This window comes from Mirounga leonina, unplaced genomic scaffold (genome assembly GCF_011800145.1).
Source record: "Mirounga leonina isolate KUSES-001 unplaced genomic scaffold, KU_Mleo_1.0 Mir_168, whole genome shotgun sequence".
NCBI classification, from domain to species: Eukaryota; Metazoa; Chordata; class Mammalia; order Carnivora; family Phocidae; genus Mirounga; species Mirounga leonina.
The window spans coordinates 13057119-13077019 of NW_023270426.1; the positions used below are offsets into that span (position 1 = coordinate 13057119).

General features: G+C 40.5%; 1 protein-coding gene across 1 annotated transcript in view; it reads left to right on the forward strand.

Annotated features, from left to right (window-relative positions):
- The window catches only part of CCDC192 (coiled-coil domain containing 192), a 208077-nt gene that overhangs the window by 26548 nt on the left and 161628 nt on the right, over positions 1 to 19901 (forward strand). Inside the window, exon 5 of the mRNA XM_035015036.1 lies at positions 7064 to 7171. Within this exon, the coding sequence (XP_034870927.1) occupies positions 7064 to 7171 (108 nt within the window). The remainder of the gene's footprint in view (positions 1 to 7063; positions 7172 to 19901) is intronic.

Consider the following 19901-nt stretch of genomic DNA (forward strand, 5'->3'; position numbering starts at 1 on the left):
GAGCCACCCAGGCGCCCCATTTTAATGATTTTTAAAATGCACAGCTGAGGAGTGTAAAGCATGTTTACATTTTTGTGCAACAATCTCCAGAACTTTCTCATTTTGCGAAGCTGAAAGTCGATATCCATTAAGTCCCTATTTTTTCCTCTCATTCATTTTTTAAAGACATAAAAATCTGTTTTTCATATCAAATTCCCTTGTTGTGTCCTATTTTATTATGAAGGAAATATATAGTCATTATTAAAATGTTCACTTCCTGGTCACTGGTGGTTGTGAGGTTTCAGTTATAGGAACCAGGCTCCCCTGGGAAGACATGCTACTTGCTCTCCCCTCTAGAAAGAGAAACTATGTTGTTTCGTTTGAGTTTGGGTCATTTCCCTAGGAAAAAAGGATTATTTTTTTTATTCATTTGCATGACTTACAGTAGAGGCAGCAAGAACGTAGTGATACTCTCATTCACTAAAATTTGATCTTTTACTTTAGAATAAAAATTGAAGGTAGCTAGCATAGAAACAAATTCCTAAACAAGGAATCCATAATTTGGGCCACATGGATGTCATTGAAGAAGATGCTTAAACAATCTAAAATTACATGCAAAATTGTGGTCGTGTGTGTGTAAGCATGTACGGGAGCATGTACATGGGTAAGCACACATGCAACACATGTATATGCATTTTTTTTATAAGAGAATTCACAGATATTATCAGGTGCTAAAAGAGATTTGTGATGCTCAAAGTTCTAAGAAATTATCCCATAAAATGAAAACAGTGGAGGGCTATTTTGGGTCACAGAACAAATTCTGTAACATAATACGAACCCAAATTCAGGTGTCCTCTTACCTGAATACCTGAAAACCAGTCCCAGTTTTACTGTTAATTTTACCTTAAACAATGGAAGATACACATTGCTTACTAGGTCCCTTTTCTCCTCTGATACTATATGTACATGGTCTCTAAAAAGCTATAAAGCAATGTTATTTGAGAAAGATCTGGAATATTTGAAAACAGGTTAGGACTGCCTCTCACTTCCTTCTAACATCTACCAGCATCCTCATCAAAGAGAAAAGAACAAGCCCCCAAAGCCAAGAACCGTATATTATGAATGAGCATAAAAAGGTTAAATTAACCACCAAGCTTCTGACATTCTTTTGATTTTTACATTAAAACTAAAATCCTAGGATTTTTGTATTGGAGAGAAATTCTAAGCTAAGAGTTCTGGTGAGGGTATTAATCCTGTCAGTCTTCTTACTGCTCATTTCCCCATTGCTTAGCTTCATCTGTCAAAGAGTGAGTCTTTAATAAATATTTTTTTAACTTAATGTGTTGAAGTGAATTAAAATGAGAGTTAGCTTGTTAAGAGTTTCTGGTAAGCCATTATTTAAAGTTATTTATGAAGCTATCAAACGTCACATGGTCATTTCTCTTTAACTTCCACGGCAACAATCTTTTTATAAGTTAATATCTGAGTCAACAATTCCTTTTGAATCTCTCTTCTTTTATTCTTTTTTCTATCAGTGATGCTATAGAAATGAAAAAGTAGTCAAATCTTGGGCGCCTGGGTGGCTCAGTCGGTTAAGCGACTGCCTTCGGCTCAGGTCATGATCCCAGGGTCCTGGGATCAAGTCCCACATCGGGCTCCCTGCTCTGTGGGGATCCTGCTTCTCCCTCTCCCCCTCCCCCTGCTTGTGTTCCCTCTCTCGCTGTGTCTCTCTCTGTCAAATAAATAAATAAATAATTTTTTAAAAATTTTTAAAAAAAGAAAAAAAGTAGTCAAATCTTTCACAGGATGAAAGATTGACCTTTAGAAATGTTTTGTTTTTTTTTTTTCCTAGAAAAGTTGTATCCTGGACCTTGCTACAGCAACCTGATATTGAATACAGGTCCATGTTGGACTTGGCCAAGGGGAATTCAGAGACCATAGTTCTGGAAAGACTGCCTGATAAAACATTCAATTCATAACTTAACAGAGATGACTTAGACAGAGGGTCTCTATACTTTTAGATTTCATAAACCCACAAGAATTTCCACCTCCACAATAATTGGGATTAGATCTCGTAGCACTGCCAACTTTTCATTTTTTTTGAAGAAAATTCACTAAAAGAATAATTTCCATATATTATCACCATCATTTGTTAAAGAAACATCCTCTTAACACCAAAGTATATAGAACGATCATAATCTCAGAATAAAGGACAGTTCTCTAAATGGAATAAATTTGGTTTCATGAAAAATTCATAATGTTTTTTTAAAATTTTACTTCCGTCTTTTTCTTGCTACGGGTGGAGATATTATCCCAAACCAATACAGATCTATGGGCTAGCATTTGGGAACCACTCATATAATTAAACCCCTTTGACCTGAGGTTTCGTTTCTCTTTCCAGATCCATTCTCCACCCTTCCCCTACTCTGCTTTCCAGGCTCACTGGTCTCTCTGGACTTGTCATTCAGGGTCTCTTACCCTCTGGCTTTTTTTGGGCTCAGCCCAAGGGAGATACAGAAGAACCCAGGGTAAGAGAAGAGGAAGTCAGGCTATTTATTCCACTGGTCTGTCCACCATTAGGTCTGAGCACAGGTTGGCAGTGGTTCTTTCTCTCTAGGTGTCAGCTCACAGACATGGCCCTCTCCTCAAGCTCTCTTTCTAGATATTCTGCTATTATCTCTTCCCCTACCTCTCCCATTCAAGGGGAGGCAAAGATTACCTTCACTTCTTGGGAGTGCCCCGCCATCCTTTGTTCATGCCCTTAACTGTGCCCACAGGTTTGTATATAGTCCCTCCACTAAACTCCCCTCAATCACTCCAATGGAGTGTTTCCTGCTCAGATGTACCCAATACATGCCTCATTTAAAGATGAGAAATTGAGGCCCGAAGAAGTGAAACCCAGAAGTCACACAGCCCAAGGGATGTGGTCAGGTCCAGAATGTGGCCTTCCAGATTACAAGCAGTGCTGTGCTTAGTCAGTGCTCATCTGACATCCTCCCAATGTCGATCTCCCTCACAGGCATATTGATAGGCACTTTCTAGAACCTTCTTTCCCCTGGACTTTGACAAGAGTTGTAGTGTGTTCAATTTTGAATAAAAATTATCGTATTAGCAGACTGTTTAGGCAATTCCAACACAGAGGAATACTGTTTCCATTAGAATGGATTGAAATCAGGAAAAATTGAGTTTTTTAAATGGTTGCCTAAATAGAAACTGGCAATTTAGCCTAAGATATTGTTGCAAAAGTTAAGCACAAAAGGACATGAGAGTGATGAAATTTCCACTGTAAGATGAATTCTGATCACCAAACAGGGTGGGTAGGGATAACATAAACTGTACAGAGTAAGGGGCTGAGGTGGGAGGCTACGGAAAAACTTTCATCAGCATGAGAGATATGAGCAGGTTATAGAAAGGTAAAGAAGTTTAGAGCCTTCAGTGCTGGTCAAGCAGGGGGAAAGCATAGAAGAGACATCGAGCATGAAGCTTGACCATTGCAAAATGTGTTGAAAGCATGTTTTATCTGGCATGAAGTGACTGAACCACTGGGCAGGAGCTGCTGCTGGATCCCTGTACATTCGAAGTTTCAGAATGCTGGAAACATTTAATCGTCTTAAACTGACCCACGTCAAAACGCTCTTCTGTGAAGGTGCTATTTGCTATCATCACACCTTTATTTAGCAATCTTACTTTTAAACAAATGCACACGCACATATTTAGCACATTAACTTTGTTCTAATTGCATACTTGAATTTCCCGCTACTATCGTTTGATCACTTGCTGTAACAAAAGTGCCGCAATGGGGACATCCTTTTACTAGGGTTTAAAAATAAGCTAGAAAGTTTTAATATCAAATGATTCTCTTTAAAGAAGTTGGGGCAATGGAATTACTAATAATAACATGAACTGAGCATTTCTAAGTAGTTACCTGCTTTAGCTTACTTAGTCTTCAGGACAACCCTGCCATCATCACCCAAGTCATGGCCACCTCCTGGCTTTCTGCTACTCAAGCTTGTACCTGGCCTTTGGCGAGCAGAATTTCCCTAGGGCTCTGACCCGCGCCAGCATCCCAGGCTGGATACATGGAAAGGATTGCTCAAAGAAGCCTATCAGCAGAGGGGAGTGCACCCCTGGTGCAACCACTTTCTTTGATGGCTGAGCCTTCAATCCATCAACAGCTACTTACTGGGCTCCTACTAAATGCTCAGCGCTGTGCAGGCAGGACCCTTTCTACCTGTGTTGCACGTGGATTCAGAGGCAGGGGGAGGATCTGGGTCAGAGACTTTGAACCAGTCCCGAAGAGTGGAAGGAGTTTGTATGGCTGAGGAAGAAGGGCAAGGTCATCATAAGACAAAGAAATACTGACTTAAAAGTAAGGAAGGGGACAATAAAAAGATGCTGAGATGGGTTAGTGTCATCGAGAAAATTTAAGTTAGATAAAAAGAATAGATTTTCCTCCAGATCCTCAAATGAGGACCCTGGACAACTAAACAATAATTGACTCACAATTTTGAATAAGATTTGTCAATTAGCAAACTGTCAACTTTAACACGCATGCGTAAGACTCTAGTGTCTTTATTGTAGCCAAAAAGTTTAATTTGAATTCTTAATTTGTAGCATTCTTTTAGTTTACTCATCTTGGTTATCTTAGTTACCTGTACTTAGATGACTGGATTGATATTTAGGTAGAAGTTTTTAAGACAAAAAGTAGAAGTTCAAAACTGGAACTCCCATTGAATTGCTGGAATTTACCACTCGAAAATCCACAGACAGGATCAAAACCCAAACACCTGTATAAATCATATATTTTCAACATGTGATAGCATTTAACAGACTTTTGATTAGTATAATTCACTCATCAATTACTTTAACTACCAAGACAGTTTTATGTTCATAATAAACGTAAGTGGCTTTATGTGGGGGTGTGGCCACATGTGCCTGAAGCAGAATGAACTTTATGGTAGAAGTCCCATTTTCTGCTTTTCCACCTTTCCATCCTGCAAAACTAGGACAGTGACTAACTATGCCTAACTTCTTTAGGGTCCTTGAAACAACACACCTGCCTCTAAAACTTCAAACCCCATGTATGTCCTTATCTCTGAAATTATTCTTGGTTTAATTTTTATTCCTTTGTTTGGTAAATGGGAGTTGCTTCCTTTCAAAGAGTGCTTGCCTATGTAGAAGCCATTTTCACGTCTGCATAGATACATTTATGGCTCTTTCCTTTAAGGGAGTGGGAGAACAGGAAGGCCAGTTAGAGAGTGGAGAGTGATAGCTTGCAGCTCGATCATAGGTGCCAAAGATAGACTGCATTCTTCAGTTTGCTCAGGACTCTCCTGTTCGGTAACACGTGGTGATTTCTTAAATCCACATGTATTAAAAAGTCCTATGGCATCTACTAGCACTCTTCAGGCAAGTCTATTTCATTTGGCTTTGACTTACAAAGCTTCTCTCTTGCTGGAAATGATTGTCCTTCTTGGCTAGGGAAATTTGGGATGTTTGGAGAGAAAGGTCTAGAGAAACCGATTAATTGATCTTGCTTGATCTACTCACAAAAAATTTAAGAAACTTCCTCTTGAGATCAAACATTAGACAAGAAGTTTCTCCCTGCAAATAGCAACTAGACCCAGAATTCCCAACCTTTTTGAAATAGTTTGGCCTCTTGAAATTTCCCCTTTCTACATAAAATGTTTTGTAGCATGAATTATCTATAGGTGTAAATACACAAGAGTTTTGTGTTGAGGTTCATTTTTTGAGATTTATTTTTTCTGGACTGACTTTTGAAATGTATTGGAATCATTATGGATGCTGAGGATCATTGATTTACTCCAGATATTGTTGTAGCCCAAGATGTTCATCCCCCAAAGTCTGATTGGTGTGTGTGGGGGGGGTTGGGGGTGGGGATTATGCAGCCTTGAGTGATCTAGGAGCCAGGCTCTTTTGGAATGTAGCACCATTTCTTTGCCCTGCATCCTATGGAGTTTCATTTATATGAGAGGCCCATGGCAGGGCCCTAGGGTTCAGAGTGCTGTACAAACAACTATAGGACCTGAATGAATGCTTTATCTTTATGGCTGGGTCCATTTACCACCAGATGGCTTTATTGTATCATTAGGAAATGCACACATGTATAAAATTGGTGGGCTCCTAAACCAAAGGAAGAAAACAAAGCAGCAGTCCAAAAAAAAGGAAAGAAAGAAAAGAAAAAAATAGAAAAAAGGAAAAGAAAAGAATGAAAACAGCTCTTTCTTTTCATGGGGTAATTGGAAGCAGCTATAGGAGCCTGAGCATTCACAAGAGAACAGGACACACCCAAGATGGCTGGAGGAAGGTCATAATCCTAGCACGTATGAAGTCTCCCTTTTCAAGTTTTCACATTGCCGTGTAATTGTTAATTAATTGTCAAGATAGCCAGAGTTGTCAGGAAGTGCTCTAGTCTCAGCAGGGCCTGTAATTGATATTTCCATACCAATGGTGTATATACTCTTTTGCTTGGAGATGAGAAAGATCAACTACAGAAAACCGTGGAGAGGCCAAGTCTCCATATCTGCTGATTTCAGTCATCCTAGCCATATTCTGGGCAAGAATGATCTGATTCTAAACCCTGTGGTATCTTTGTTTTAATGACACTTGTGATAAGAAAGTGACGATCAGAGGAATCGAGCTTCTCTGAGTTCACATGGTTCTGTTCCTCGGGATAGGTGGATGCTAAAAATAGAGGCATTCGAGGTGACAGCTCTCACTAGGAATGTGAAATTCTGGTCTTGGCCTCTTGAAGGAAGGTTCTGTTTGTATCAAGAACAAAAAGCTGCAGATGAACCAAATTCCAGTGTGGGTAATTTTAGTCTAACTTTCTAAAGTCGTTCATTGTCATAATTTAATATGCATTTTTTACCCTCCCACTTAGACATTAAACTGTTAAGTCAGACTCTTGTTTTTATAACATTTCACTGTTTTATTACTGTGTTGAAGAAAAGGAGATGATGTGTATGACTTTATTAACCCTGTCCTTAATCCATAAAGTTGCTTAAGATACACTCAGGAAGCTATCCATATCAAAAAGTAATACTTGATTATTTTTTTAAAGAAAGAGTCCCTGGAAACCGGACAGATGGCATTTATTTTGGCTCAAGTCGAGGCCTTGGAGATTTGCCTGAAGGAAGCAGAAGAAAAGGCTAAATCCTTATCTGAACAGGTAATAACTGTCATTCAGACTGGAAATCTATGTTCTTCAAGTGTTCAGTAGAACAAGTGTAAATCTAAATACATGTTTTACAAAAACCAGAAACAGATCTATAAATACAGAGAGCAAACTGACGGTTCCCAGAAGAAAGGGGGTCAGGGGATGGGCAAAATGGGTGAAAGGAGTGGGAGGTAGAGGCTTCCAGTTATGGAACATTCGTTCCATGGGAATGAATGGGAATAAAAGCGGTCATGGGAATAAAAGGCACAGCACAGGGAATAAAGTCAATGGTATTGTATACACTTGCAGTGAGCGAAGCAAACCTATAGAGACTGTGAATCACTATGTTGTACACCTGAAACTAACATTTCGTGTCAACTAGACTCAAGGTAAATAAACAAACCAATCAATCAATCAATCAATCAATCTGTTTTGACCTCTGCACCTATTGATACACACAAACACAGAGGACTTCATTCATTTTAGATATAACAATAATTACTTTAATCTTTATGGACCTTTCCAGCCTTTAAAACTCCTTTTACGTTTCTATTTTGGTTTTCGTTCACTAGCCCATGAGTTAGGCAAGCCATCTTTAAGCCAGTGGCTCTCTTGAATCCGTGAAGCATATTTGCATTACACACAGATAAGCCCAAAGGTAAGATAAAACCTACAGGAACCACACAGGAGCAGTTTTCTCAGATTATTTGAGGAAATAAAGTTTTTTTCAAATACTGGCTTCCCTCTTGGGTTTTTGAAATTCACAGGGGCTATGGAGCCCAGCCTGTAAGTGGGTAGCATCGCACGCTCTAGAGGTGACCTGTGTCCACAGCAAATCTCCGCTTTCAGAGTCATTGACTGTGGTATCAGCAAAGCTCAGACCAGGGACTGGACCATTTTCCCAATATTACACTTTGCAAATAGCATAGTGCATATAGCTAATCCGAATGTTATTGTTGCCCTTCCCCATGGGGAGGGGGGCTTGGCCCCAGAGGGCAAAGCTGCCTAGAGTCTGGTGATCCACTTCTGGTGATCATCGGTGGAGGAAAAAGGACAGAAATGTTATAAACATTTATTGATTTATCATGAACTGGTACATTTTTGTTATATATTTTTAGAGACTTATGGAAAAACAATTTTAAGTTTTCTTTTCATAACAAGGTCTGTCTAGCAAAATCTGATTGCGTAAGAATTTTATAAGAATTTTTGTGGAAACTAGGGGAGATGTGCCTGTGTTACAAGAAAACGAAGTATAATTGACGTATAATGTGGTGACATCCGCAAATGGCCTCCATTTCTTTTACCAATTTACCAAAAAAGTGCATCTCTTACTTTGGGATGTGTTTACTATTTACTGACCAAGTGTGATCGATGAAAAACTTATGTCAATGAATGAAAGGGTGTTGCCCTAGGCCCAGACCCATTTGGAAAAGTTTCTTTGTTAGCCACATGCCCTAACCTTGGCTTACCAATTGGTCTTTCTTCTAAAACAAACAAAAACAAGCCTCAAACTGTAGCAAAATTATGAATTATGAAGATTATGCTGATGAACCAGAGCCTCCAAACCTGGGAGAAAGTTTGAATGGCTAACAGCAAGAAGGTACTCCTGCTTGTACTAGTTGCACTGAGAAGATATATGTGTATTTTGCAATTTAATGCTTTTTAATGATTTCTCATTTAAACCAGTAAAATTCGGTTCACTCATAAAAGTACTCATTCCTTTTGTTCTTTATAAAATATATATATTTTTAAAGATTTTAGTTGTTTATTTGAGAGAGAGCAGGAGTGGGGGTAGGGGTGCAGAGGGAGAGGGAGAAGGAGAAGCAGGCTTCCCGCCGAGCAGGCAGCCCGATGTGGGACTCGATCCCAGGACCCTGAGATCATGACCTGAGCCGAAGGCAGACGCTTAACTGACTGAGCCACCCAGGCACCCCTGAAATATTTTTATCCGGTACAACTAGCCCTTAATACTGAAGATTCTTAGCTCGAGGATCCTTTCTATAATATCAAACTATTAGTCCCATTTTTTTTTTTAGTATTTAACAGTTTAAATATATAAAATAGAAACTGGATTTTACTCAACTTCTGTGTATCTACAATGAGTAAGATGCTAGTTAGGTGTTTGGGGAAGAAAGACATATAAGCAGGGCTTCTGTCCCCAGGTAGCTCACAACCAAAAGAATCACTGAAAGAGCTAGTGAGTGAAAACAGGTGTTTGTACGGCTCCAGATAAACTGCACAATAGCACTAAATTGCAGGGTCTATGTGTGTTATTTTCCTGAAGTATTGCTTTTGGAGTTGCCAAATTTGCCTAACTAAGTGAATTTAATTGGAAGTTGGTAATGGTTTGCAGAAAAGGAAAGGATGATATGTTAAAAAAAAAAAAAAAGCACATTATAGGCATTTTGAACATTACATTTTTAATTGAGTACTTATTAGATTTGGCTGTCTCTACTGTTGTAGTTGAAAAGGTTAATCAGATAGAGACACTGTTCTCAGAGGAGTTAATCCTGAAAGTTTTGCTTCCTCCAGTATTGCAGTTTAGCCTTATTCTTGAAAAGATACAAAGTATAAGAACAGTCCCTTCACCTCTGTTTTTAAATTCAGTAGACATTTTCCAAATGTGATGGCGGAAGAATAGGGAAAGGTAGGGGGGGGCAACTGACCTTTCTTAAGGCTAAGATAGGAGAATATTTCAGAATGGAACACCTGTGTCCAACAATCAAACATTTGTCCACTGGGTGCCACTGTCTTCCTTACCAGGCTATGCCACTAAGTGATGGCAAAAAGAGAAATTGTCACTAATATTCAAGACAATGATGTGTGTGTGTGTGTGTGTGCATCTGTAGGAATCTCTCTGCCTGTATCCATGTATACATGTTAAAGCTTCTTTTAAATATCGCTAATTTAGGACTTGTCACAAGGACCGTGGGAAATGCTAGCTGGTGTTCACTGGTAATCCAAATCATTTTGTCAGCCCTGTGGCTGAATATTGGCCAGGTAGGCTGGCCTGGCGGGCTAGAAACAGGTGGGGGGAAGCAAAGGAGATGGTGAGGACAAAGATTTGTGCTGGAACCAAGGAGTGGAACATGGTATTGTCAACAGTCGATCCTGCTTTTGAGAAAAGAGTAAATTTCACCGTTAGCCAAATTGTTTCCTCCTGGCTTTGCCTTAGACTAGAACATAGAATTAACTCGGAATGGAAAGTAAAGGGGTGCCGAAGGTTTCATCTGCACTAAGCACCTGTTGGTCCTGTGCCTCAGTTTATCTACACTGAACCTTTCTAAGGTCAGCAAGGTCCAGCAAGGTCTCTGTTGGTTCACTATGAAGAAGAAACCTACAAATAGTGAGGAAATAAGAAGATTGTGTCTACTTCCTCTATGACGTCACACAGTAAACAGAATTCTTGGTTGGTTTCCCTCTAGCTGACAATTTCTCTTTATTTCTCTGCAGTTGTGTCTCTATTGTCAAGATAAAAGCAATGAGATGGGGATAATTTACAATTAAGATTTATAGTCTGAGCTATTTATAGCTGTAAAAATTTTGCAGCAACTCACTTGGCCAGAGTGAGAAAGGGCCATGCGAATTAAACTCCTGTCCTAGGTAATACAGTAAATAACTCATCATTAGCAAGTTTTGCTAAAGAAAATACTTGATTATATTTCCAGCAGGTTGAGACCAGTGGGAGGAAATGCCTGGAAATTTGGTAGTAGATAAAGGACCAGGAGGGGCAGGTAGAAACAAAGGAAAAGTGTTAGGGGAGTAGAGAGAAAGCAGAGTAAAAATGTTTCTGGAGAAAATCATAAACAGTTTTTGCATGTGCGCTGGCTTCTGTCACCAGTGCAGACGGGAGGGACGAAGAAAGGGGCTTCAGTAGGCTGCAGTTTGTGGCCATACCAAATAAATAGATTCCACAGCTTTTCTGCTGGGATCCCAATGTTTTCGTGCTGAGAAAGTGTCAGGAAAACCCACAGTTTCACAATGGAGCGCAGACCCAGAGGTCACCCCAGTGCAGAGGGACTCTGCAGGGCGGCTCCTGAGACACTTCCTCTGGCCACGATTTTGACCCATGTCTCTCTCATTCATCAGCAGCTTCTGGTTCCCAGCTCCTAGCAGCAGATCCAGGAGAGCTCAGGCTCCATTACTTGCTAGTTAGTGACAGTGGGCAATTCGCATAATCTCTCCGAGGCTCAGGCAGCTGTCTTATCTAGAAGTGGGTTAGGGGCACCTGGGTGGCTCAGTTGGTTAAGTGTCCGACTCTTGATTTCAGCTCAGGTCATGATCTCAGGGTCGTGAGATGGAGCCCTGTGACTTCGGGCTCTGCGTTCAGCGGGGAGTCTGCTTGAGATCTCTCTCTCCCTCTGCCCCTCCCCCCTCAAATAAATAAATAAATCTAAAAAATATTAAAAGGGGGTAAACATACTGGTTTCATAGGCATTTGTGAAGTTTAATGAGAAGTGTATCTGGCTTTTAGTAGTACCTCAACAAGGGTTTATCTCTACTTTTAGTAGCCATAACAAAACTATACGGTTCTCTGCGTCATGTATCATGGACTAACGTGTGTGTGTGTGTATAAGGAGTTTCTCTTTTTTTGCTGGTATCTCTCAAAGTGTTTGAAAGACACTTAAGTTGTAACACAGCACTTCTTCAGATTCACGATCTTTGAGTCTTTCAAGCAGGACCCCAGCCAGGTCCCTTGTCCTAGCTTGGCTATTTGAGGGTCCGACTTTCTCATTCACTCTTTCCAAGCTATTCGTGTGGTAACGGGACCTGAGTACTTTCACCTTGTTCATCCTTTCTACTTCATCTCTTGGGTCTTCTGTTTCTACCCATTCTCTGATTTTGCTCAGAGTGGGAGCTGAATGGGCAGTGCTGGGATGTGGTCATTTCAGGATTTTATGGGGGAAACTGGGGAGTCAGGGAAATCTGTGATCATTCCTTCACCAAGGAGGTGAATCCATTGATGATTCTGTAGTCAGAATTAGCTTCAGGTACCTTACGGATATCGTACCTAGCAAAATATTAGTTACATATGAAGTGTGCCATACATACTAGCTGGGAAAGAGACGTGATTTGATGCAAGAGGAAGGAGGTGGGAAGCTTGGTGGGAAACTTGACTTTTTTTTCAAATCATTGTTTTTCCCAGGTAGGAATGAGACATAGACAAGATACAACAAAGAGCCCCTTTATGGTCTTTTGCAGCATAAAGCTAATTTTGCCCTTTTTGTTTCCATAAAGAGAGAATTATTGGTGGTACTCAGGATGCAGAGACATTAAAATGGAGAAGAACATGGTAGTATTTCCCAGTTTTTGGAAACAGCATGTGTGAGCCTTTTTCTTACTTCTTAGTAATAGCTCATGTTTCAGCTATGCATAATTTTTCCCTTACCCGATGAGAAGGACATTTCCGAAGGCCCAAAATAGAAGGCCCCTAGTAATGGGGCCTTCTTGTATCCTGACTCTGTAGCAAACTTGGCCACTTAGGTTATATCCAAAGAAGACTCCTTTCCCTTACTTTCACTCCCTGGTATCTCCCTGCCTAATATTCACCTCCATCTTAAATAATAACAGAAGCAATAATGGAGACACAGTGTGAAAGGGGGATGTTGGATGTGGGGTGGGGTGTCTAAGCAATCCCATAGGAATGCATGCCTTGTGCTAGACCTCTGCAATGCATTCTAAATGGTAGTCACTGAGTGGAAACTAACATTTATTAACACCTACACTGTTCTGGGTAATAGGCTTAGATTTATAGATGCTTCATTTAACCTACACAAGAATGCTAGGGGGGCCACCATTATGATGATCCCCATGAGGAACATGAGACTCAAAGACATTAAGTCATTTGCCCAAGGTCATACAATTAATAATGGCCAAACTGTATTAGAACCTAAGTATTTTTAAAGTCACAGTCACTATTCTTAAGAACACATGGTCACAAGTCAAAGCCACTTAGAAGAAGTTTCCCACTCAAGCAGCACTGAACAAAAACTTATCTCCAAACTGGAACCTGGAGAGTTCATTGATTGTTGGGCCTTACCCTCAGAGTTTCTATTTCATTAGATCTGAGGTGGGGGTCAACAATTCACATTTTTCACAGGTTCCCACTCTAAGTTGAGGTTAAGTTCTAGCCCTAACCCAAATCTATGGGCGAGGGGTCCTCTTCACCCTTGGCACAGAAACTGATTCCATCAGTTAGGATTCATCTTGGGTACATAGAACAAACAACCCCCAAAAAGAGTGGCCTAAACAAGTGGATGTTTATTTTTCACTCATATAATGTAAGTCTGGACACAGGAAGCCCAGGACAGGCGTGGTAGCTGCTTCACAACCCTCAAAAGCCTGGGCTATGTCTTCCATGCATTCACAAATATGGCTTCTGTTCTCAGCATCCAAGATGCATCTGCTGCAGCCATTTTTTTTTAAGATTTTATTTATTTATATATTTGAGAGAGAGAGAGAGAGAGAAAGAGATTGAGAGAAGGGGCAGAGGGAGAAGCAGACTCCCCGTGGAGCAGGGAGCCCAACACAGGACTTGATCCCAGAACCCTGGGATCATGAGCTGAGCCCAAGGCAGACAGACGCTTAACAGACTGAGCCACCCGGGCACCCTGCTGCAGCCATTCTACTCACATGTCAAGCAGCGTGAAGAAGGAAAAAGCAGATGCAAAAAAAGGGAAGGACAACTGCTAGCTGTGCAGCCCCTTTCAAGAACTTTTAAGAACTTTTCCCAAAAACTCAGTTTAAAAATTCTTATATAGGGCGCCTGGGTGGCTCAGTTGGTTGAGCAACTGCCTTCAGCTCAGGTCATGATCCTGGAGTCCCTGGATCGAGTCCCGCATCGGGCTCCCTGCTCGGCGGGGAGTCTGCTTCTCCCTCTGACCCTCCCCCCTCTCATGTGCTCTCTCTCTCCTCTCATCCTCTCTCTCAAATAAATAAATAAAATCTTTAAAAAAAAAATTCTTATATATCCCTGACCACTGCTATTTGCGTGGAGGCTAAGAAATATGAATATTTAGCTGGGCGCATTGCCACCCTAAGAGTATGGGGATTTTTTTACTAAGAAGGGGAAAATAGATATCAGGTTGGCAAATAGTGATCTCTGCCTTGCTCATCCAACCCCTTGACCATACTTTTGCACATGGTACCTTGTCCTGGTAACTTCAATGTTCTCCTACATGGGATACCCAGTTTTCCCAGCTCCATTTGTTGAAGAGATGATTCTTTCTCCACCAAATGGTCTTGACAGCCTCATCAAAAATCAATTGTTTATAGGTGTAGGATTCTGTAGACTCTCAATTTGGTTCCATTACTCTATAACTCTGTGACTTTCAGCAGGTACTTCTGGTTGGAAACCCCACGTAAATTTTTGAGCGGGGAATTTAGATTTGGTCTTCTGGGTCCTTTACCAAGATCCTTTCTTACTGTGAGAAGCACAGTGGACCTCTCTTACTTATGCAATAGCTGGAAATTGAATGATTCTTCTAACTGATCTTTTACCTTAAGCATTTAGTATAGCAAGCAAGCAAACAAGGACAAAGACAAAAGACTATGTTTGACTCTAATAATCCTACATTATTTATCATTTTATACCTAAGGCTCTAAAATAAACTCCCATTATTTGCTTCTTAGTATTCAATCTATATTTCCCTTAAGTATGGGAATAGAAAAAATAAAGATTTTTAGCAAATTTTTAGATGCTAAATATGTGTATGAATGGCTAAAAGTGATTTGATACATACTGAGATTGCCCCCCAAAAATGTTCTGGTTCTTTTTTCTTTGTTTAAATGCAACAGTAGATCCCTTGATGTCAAGTTTATTTGAAATAAGTAATGTGCCCTTGGTAGGAGTATTCATTTCTGCAAATGCTCAGAAATTATGCTTGATATGCCAATCTGAAATCATGAGTTTTTGTGAATGAGTTTTTGTTTTCCAGTCTATTTGGAAGTCTACTTTAATGCCATAAAATCACAAGCAGTCTGTTTGACCTGGAATGGGTTTCCTTATGACAATGAGACCTAGTTACTGGGAACTTCCTTTAACACTTTGGTCCTGGTTGAGTTTATAGCAGAATTCCCTCTTTAAACACACACACACACACACACACACACACACACACACACACCCTCTTACCTAAGCAGGTGTCAATCTTTACCCCCTATTGGATTGTTGGGCATTAACTGAGAGCTTAAGGGAACATAAGGGAAAAAAGACAAGCTAGTGAAGAGATGTGTTGTTTTGCATAGAGTCAGGCACAATGACAAATGGGCTTCTGTTGCCATTGTTGTTACAGGCAGGATGCATGGACGGCTGGCCTGTTACATAACTAAAGACTTCCTTTTGCTTGTAAATGTCAAGATCAAACAGAGGTCAGTTTTAAATAGCTGACTGGGCGCTAATAAATGTGACTTTCTTGTCTAAGAAAAAGCCAAAATGCCTTGTCCCTTAGGAGTCATGGCTGTGCTGATAAAAGCAGGTGTCTTTTTGCATGGACATTTTCTTTATAAGCTTTCTCAGAGATGGCAAACTCACTTTCACTTTCCTTAATCTCTGCAAGGAAATTAGTAAATTAGGTATATGCATTATATCAATTATTCATTTATTCATTCAGTAAATATTTATTAAGCCTGTACTGTGAGCTAGGCATTTTGCTAGGTACCCCTGTGTATGTTAGCTCATGCATTTCTTCCAAAGGCCCTGGGAAATCTTATCCCCATTTTGCAAATGATGAAAGCTCTTTTGTGGGATTGCAGCCCTCTTATCTGCTCTTTCTATACATTCTTCCTTGGTGACCAGCCCTAGGGGCACAAAATCTGCCAAGAACCACCTCTTCATCATTAGTCCTGATCTTCCTCATGACCCCAGACCTGAATATCCAACTGCCTACTGACTAGTACCACCGAAGTTCTCATTCAACTCAAGCTCGACTTGTTCATTAGCTTCCTGTTTCAGATCTGTTTCTTTTCCCACATCCCCTAAGCCTGGGACAGGGTCCCCAGCCGCCCTGTGGCTCTTATCAGAAATCCCTCCTGCTTTGATTCTTTCCTTTCCCTCGTCCCACACGGCCAGTCAAATGCCAAGTACCTCCTAGCAATGATGCTCAGATACTAATAATGATACCTCTCAAAGAGTTCTTGAAATCATCTTCTCTTCTTTATCTCTACCATCATTGCCCTTGTTCAGGCTCCCAACAGCAGAAACTTCCATTATGGTCCTTGTTTAATGGCTCCTCCACAGTACAACCAGAGGGAAGACTCCACACCACATATTTCTCCTTGGCTTAACTCTAAATTCGTTACCTTTGAACATCAGGATCAAATCTATACTCCTTAACTGATCCTACAATCATTGGTGGTCAGAGTCCCTACTTGTTTCTCCAGTTTTCTCTTACACCACTCCCTGCATATCACTATTATACCACTTCTGATTCCTTGCATGTACGATCTTCTCTCTTACCTTTTTCTCATTTTTTTTTAAGATTTTATTTATTTATTTGAGAGAGAGAATGAGATAAAGAGAGAGCATGAGAGGGGGGAGGGTCAGAGAGAGAGGCAGACTCCCTGATGAGCAGGGAGCCCGATGCGGGACTCGATCCCGGGACTCCAGGATCATGACCTGAGCCGAAGGCAGTCGCTTAACCAACTGAGCCACCCAGGCGCCCACCTTTTTCTCATTTAAGAAAAACAAAAGGCTTTGTTCCTCAGAGTCAAGTTGTATTTAATATATCCTTTTCACTCTGCTTCTGCCTAGCCTTGCTCCCACGACTTCCTCTTATCCTCTTTCCCATTATCCACAAAATCCCAACCGACTCCTGTTTTCGCATCTTTTTTTAGATGCTGCTTCCTCAAAAATGCTTTTCTTCTTCCTTCAGTTTGGAGTTAGATGTCCTTCCTAGGTACTCTCGTAATCCATCTCCCATTTCCCCACCAACTGTAATTATCCTACTACACCATATGCCTCATGGAAGAAGTTCAGACAGTGACTTCCCCGAGTCTCAAATCAAGTTCGAACCCACCCACTTATCTCTCTGATGTCAAAGCTCATGCTCCTTCCAATATAGCAATTTGAGTCAACCTATGAACAATGGGGACCCATTAAATGGGGCATATTCATATTTGTACTTAGAAAACTCTGAGGGGACTAAGAAGGACATATCTGCGAGGTGACTAGAGCCAGGCACATTGGTGTGTAGGCTCTTTCAAAAACCCGGTTTGGAAATGATAAGTGCCTATTCGTTCTGAAGAGAAGATAGAGACAAGATACTTAACAGGTGGATTTAGTGATTAATTAATGGAAAAGTAATATTCAAGACAGATCCCAAGTTTTAGGTGACTGGGTGATCAGTGGTTACCCCAACTATCTTATATTTGAATCAATAAATATTAAAGGTGATTCATTTCCTTTGAAAGGTTCCATGTGGGCTCAATTTACCCCATGTATGTTCTGGATTCTTCTTAAAGACTTGTAATTTGGATTTCCTCACTTAGGTCTTCTGAATGTTGTAGTCTTTTGATATTATATCAGACCCTTAATCCACATCTTAGAAATAGGTTTTTCTCCTCCCCATTTTTCAAGGAGAGGCTTCTTAGAGAAAATTTTGGATGACCATGTGTTTCATGTCTGAAGATCTCATTTATTAGCCTTAGGGACCACTTAATGTTTAAACTTGGAGTTACATAAATGCAAATCTCTTGCCATTATTGAATGGATGTATAGCGACAGCGCAGTCCTTGATACTCTTTAGGAGATATTCAAAGTCAAAACTATTTGCATAATAATACTAACATGTAATTGGCCTTTTCCGCTATCATTCTTTAACAAGTAGAGGTTTCCCAGATGTTACACGAAGACTGAACATACAGCAGGTATGAGAATCCAACTGCCCTGTATTAACCTAGACGTTGAAGAAGTTTGAGGAGAAAGGGAGACCCCTGAGAAGAAACTCAAGAATGGCAGAATGCATTTCCCCCAAGCCAGAGAGCAGAGTCAATGCTGAGTCCGACCAGCAGGGGGAGTCTGTGTCCTGTTGCGTGAAAGTGCTCTGAGAATGTGCTGGAACTTGGACCGACTGGGTGTATCCTAGGAATGAGTCCTAGGCCACTAACAGTTGTTGGCTTTAATTTCTCTGAACCTGATATTATTGCTTTTTGATTTTTACATCCAAGCATTTGACCTTTATATCCATGTCAATGATTAATTGCCTCACTTTTTCCCATGTCTCATTTCTCTCTGATATTCTTATCTGTTCATAAGACACAGAGCGCTTTTTTGGAGATTAAAGAAATCTTAGGAATCTCTATGCCTGGAACTTTATATTTCAATTATCGATTGATCTTTTGGTAAATATTTCTCTCTGTTTTCACTTAGAGCTTAAATGTGCCTTTATTACTTAGAGTTCCCTTCCCCGAACAACTTGGGGGTGTTATGGGTTGAACTGTGCCCCCTCCAAATTCAAATGTTGAAGTTCTAACTCCCAGGATCTCAGAACGTGACTTTTTTTTTTTTTTTGGAAATGGGGTTGTTGCAGATGTAATTTGTTAAGATGAGGACATAGTAGAGTAAGATGGGCCCCAATCCAACATGGCTGGTGTCCTAATAAAAAGTAGATATCTAAACACAGACATACAGGGAAAAAGTCACATGAAGACAAAGGCAGAGACCAGGGTGATGCATCTACAAGACAGGGAATGTCAAAGATTGCCAGCAAATCACCAGAAGCCAGAAGAGAGATACAGAAGAGATTCTTCACACCCTTTAGAAGGAATCAATCCAGGCACCTGGGTGGCTCAGTTGGTTAAGCGACTGCCTTCGGCTCAGGTCATGATCCTGGAGTCCCAAGATCGAGTCCCGCATTGGGCTTCCTGCTCGGCAGGGAGTCTGCTTCTCCCTCTGACCCTCCCCCCTCTCATGCTCTCTCTCTCATTCTCTCTCTCAAATAAATAAATAAAATCTTTAACAAAAAAAAAAAAAAAAAAAAAGAAGGAATCAATCCTACCAACTTCTTGATCCTGGACATCTAGCCTCCAGAAATGTGAGCCAATAAATTTATGATATTTAAGCCACACAATTTGTGGTACTCTTTTTTTTTTTTTTTAATTATTTATTTGGCAGAGAGATAGCACAAGCAGGGGGAGCAGCAGACAGAGGGAGAGGGAGAAACAGACTCCCCGTTGCGGGGCTCGATGCGGGGCTCAATCCCAGGACCCCGGAATCATGACCTGAGCCGAAGGCAGACGCTTAACCAACTGAGACACCCAGGCATCCACAGTTGATGGTACTCTTTTATAGCAACCCTAGCAAACTAATACAGGGGTAACTATGCTTCCAAATTATAGGCCTTTGGAGGTCTATTTTAAAATGTGCATGAACCTATAAATGGTTAGAAATACCTTTTTAAAGGCAGAAATATTAATAAATGTAAGAGTCTGTTTTGTCTAGGACAGAGGTAGGATGAGGAATGTGTTGTTTGTTTTCAACTGTAAAATTGAAACGAGACAAACCCAGTTCTGTAAACTAAATGTATCCTCAGCCAGAGGGGGGCCTCAGCCAGAGGGGGGCCTGCCCATTCCACAGGTGGAATAGATAATTTTTAAAGTGTTTACATCCATTATTTATTGCCAAAATATTTTCATAGTTTTTAGTACTAGTCCAAACAGCTTTCAGAGCATTTTATACAAGGAAAGTCTTTGTTTTTAAATGAAAACACTCCTTTCTCTGTAGTATAAGCTTTACAAGGTTTGT